The sequence below is a fragment of the Diospyros lotus genome, chromosome 10 (assembly GCF_014633365.1).
Source record: "Diospyros lotus cultivar Yz01 chromosome 10, ASM1463336v1, whole genome shotgun sequence".
Taxonomy (NCBI): Eukaryota; Viridiplantae; Streptophyta; class Magnoliopsida; order Ericales; family Ebenaceae; genus Diospyros; species Diospyros lotus.
Genome location: NC_068347.1, coordinates 26,812,418 through 26,814,903, shown reverse-complemented (window position 1 = coordinate 26,814,903; position 2,486 = coordinate 26,812,418). Strand labels below are relative to the sequence as shown.

General features: G+C 54.0%; 1 protein-coding gene across 1 annotated transcript; it reads left to right on the top strand.

The window, feature by feature from the left end:
* Nucleotides 1–705: 705 nt before the first annotated feature.
* Nucleotides 706–1,236, top strand: LOC127811205 (uncharacterized). The gene has a single exon (XM_052350913.1). It carries the CDS (start codon nucleotides 706–708, stop codon nucleotides 1,234–1,236), a length of 531 nt encoding a protein of 176 aa, XP_052206873.1.
* Nucleotides 1,237–2,486: the final 1,250 nt, after the last annotated feature.

Here is a 2,486-nt window from a genome sequence, read left to right as displayed (position 1 = left end):
GAAGCTCTGATGCAATCGCCGATTTGTCAGAAAATCGTCACAACCAACCACACGACGATCCGCCTGTCGGAGGGTTCGTTGCCCCAGCAACGGAAACTTTGGTTCCACTAATTACAGGAGTCACTGCTGGAGTGCCCCCGCGGGCTCCGGCTTAACCCGCCACCCTAACCGTCGGAGCAAAGGCGATTCAGGCCTGGCAGCAACGTCAGGAGGCACTGGAAAACACCGTAAGGCAGCTCGCTGAAGCGGTTAGGGCCCTTGCCCGGGCCCAGCCGCAAACGGTCCCGAGACAGCCAGAGCCACCATCACCCCGGAGAGCTCGCCACCCACGAGAGGAAAGGCCCCCGCCAAATGAAAGAGAAGCTGGCAGAGTTCCCTCGCCAGAAGGGTCAGTAAATTCCTCTAACTCAAAGTCCAAGAGCTATAGACCCCCCGTTATATTGCTCCCCGGGGAGAGGAAGCAGGCGACCGCAGCTCTAGCGATCTGTGGACCAGGGCACAACCGTGGAGGAGTTGCTCCAAAGGGTGCAGGAGTTGGAGGCGCGACAAGGAGCTCGTAGCCAAAATAATGGCTACGGAGAGAGGACGCCGTTCACGAGAGAAGTCGAGCTCGAAGCTCTCCCCAGGAGATTCAAGGTTCCAAGCATACCGTAGTACAATTGGGACAGTGACCCCTATGACCATCTGGACGTATTCAATGTCTAGATGGACCTACAGACCACTAGCTCGCTGGTAAGGTGTCGAGTATTCCTTGCGACCTTGGGAGAAATTCTGCGTGCTTGGCTTAGAAGCCTTCCATCTCGTAGCATTGGCAGTTGGGAAGAATGCCAGCGGAGGTTCCTCGGTCAGTATAGGGCACTGAGGCGGCAGCTCGCTCCTCCGTGCCACCTCGCCACGGTCTTCCAAAAGTCGAGCGAGTCCCTCAAGGACTACATCGCCAGGTTCCGGCGTGAGGTGAGTAACGTCGAAAGTCCCTCTGATGAAAGTATCTTGACGGCCATCTCGGCAAGCCTCCGGAAAGACGGGAAGCTCTACGAGAGCATCTACAAATCCCTCGTTACAGATCTGGGAGAGTTCTATGAGCGAGCTGCAAAGGAGATCCAGTGGGAAGAGGCATTCGGTTCGAAGAAGTCCGCCGGCATAGGGAGGAAGCCTGAAGTTCTAGCCGAGACAAAAAAAGAAACGACAGGGGAAATAGAAGGGACAACCGTGATGATCGGTCTAGCAATCAGGTAGCCAAGCGAGCTCGACGGGAAGAGCGAGAGGAGCGACCTCCAAGGCAGGGCCGTTTCAACAATTATGCTGCCCTATCGGATTCTCAAGAGAGGATTTTCGCTATGGAAAAGAAGAGAGAAGATTTCGGGAGGCCGAATCCGATAAAAACTCCCAATAAGTTTAGAAACCGGGAGAAGTTTTGTGCGTACCACAACGAGGTGGGGCACGACACCTCCGAATGCTACGCCCAGAAAGATGCAATTGAAGAACTGATTCGAAGGGGCCGGCTGCGAGATTAAGTGGTGCGACCTGCAAACCAGCCACCCCAACAGACGAATCAACAACGACCTCCCCCCGAGGATGAGCATGCGGCTGCGGTTCGAACGATCTACACAATCCATGGTGGACCTCACCTCGCAGGCACATCGAACAGGTCGCATGAAAGGTATGTACGCGAACCTAATCACGTCTTGATAGCAGGATCTGTTGAGCAGATGGGACCATCTAAGCAAGCTAGGGTGGCAATGAAAGAAATCACCTTCTTCGAAGATGATGCCAGGGACATACACTGGCCGCACAATGATGCCCTTGTCATTTGTGCTCACATTGGCAACATGGAGGTACGAAGAATAATGGTGGACATTGGAAGCTCGGTAAACGTGATGTATAGGGCCTGTTTCGACCAGATGGGACTAGGGCCCGAACAATTGAGCTCGTCCCCAAAGCCGCTTTACAGATTCACGGGAGACGCAGTTGTTCCCATAGGGCGGGTTAAACTCTCATTCACTGTTGGGTGCCCAGATCTCAAAGCAACGGCGATGGCAGAATTCCTCATTATTGACTGTCCCTTAGCGTACAATGTCGTACTCGGGTGGCCAGTGATGAACGAGCTGGACATGGTGGCCTCAACTAGGGCTCTGACCGTCAAGTTCCCGACCAACAATGGAACAGGATGCGTGTGGGGAGAACAGCACCTCGCGAGACGCTGCTATGAGGACGCGATCAAAATGGGGGCCAACGCAAAGAAAGTGAACGTGGTCGCAGGAGGAGTTCAACGACCTTCAAGTCAGAGTGGGGTAAACTATGACCTGGATCCCCAAGAAGTGGATTGTGACAAGGCCTCCGGCCCGGTGGAAGAACTTGGAAAGGTCCCGGCCAACGAAGTAGATGCTGAAAGATGTCTGAAGCTCGGAAAGAATCTAGCCCCTGAGGTAAAGTGCCAATTGGTTGAATTCCTTAAAGCTAACCTGGATGTGTTTGCATGGAACCAT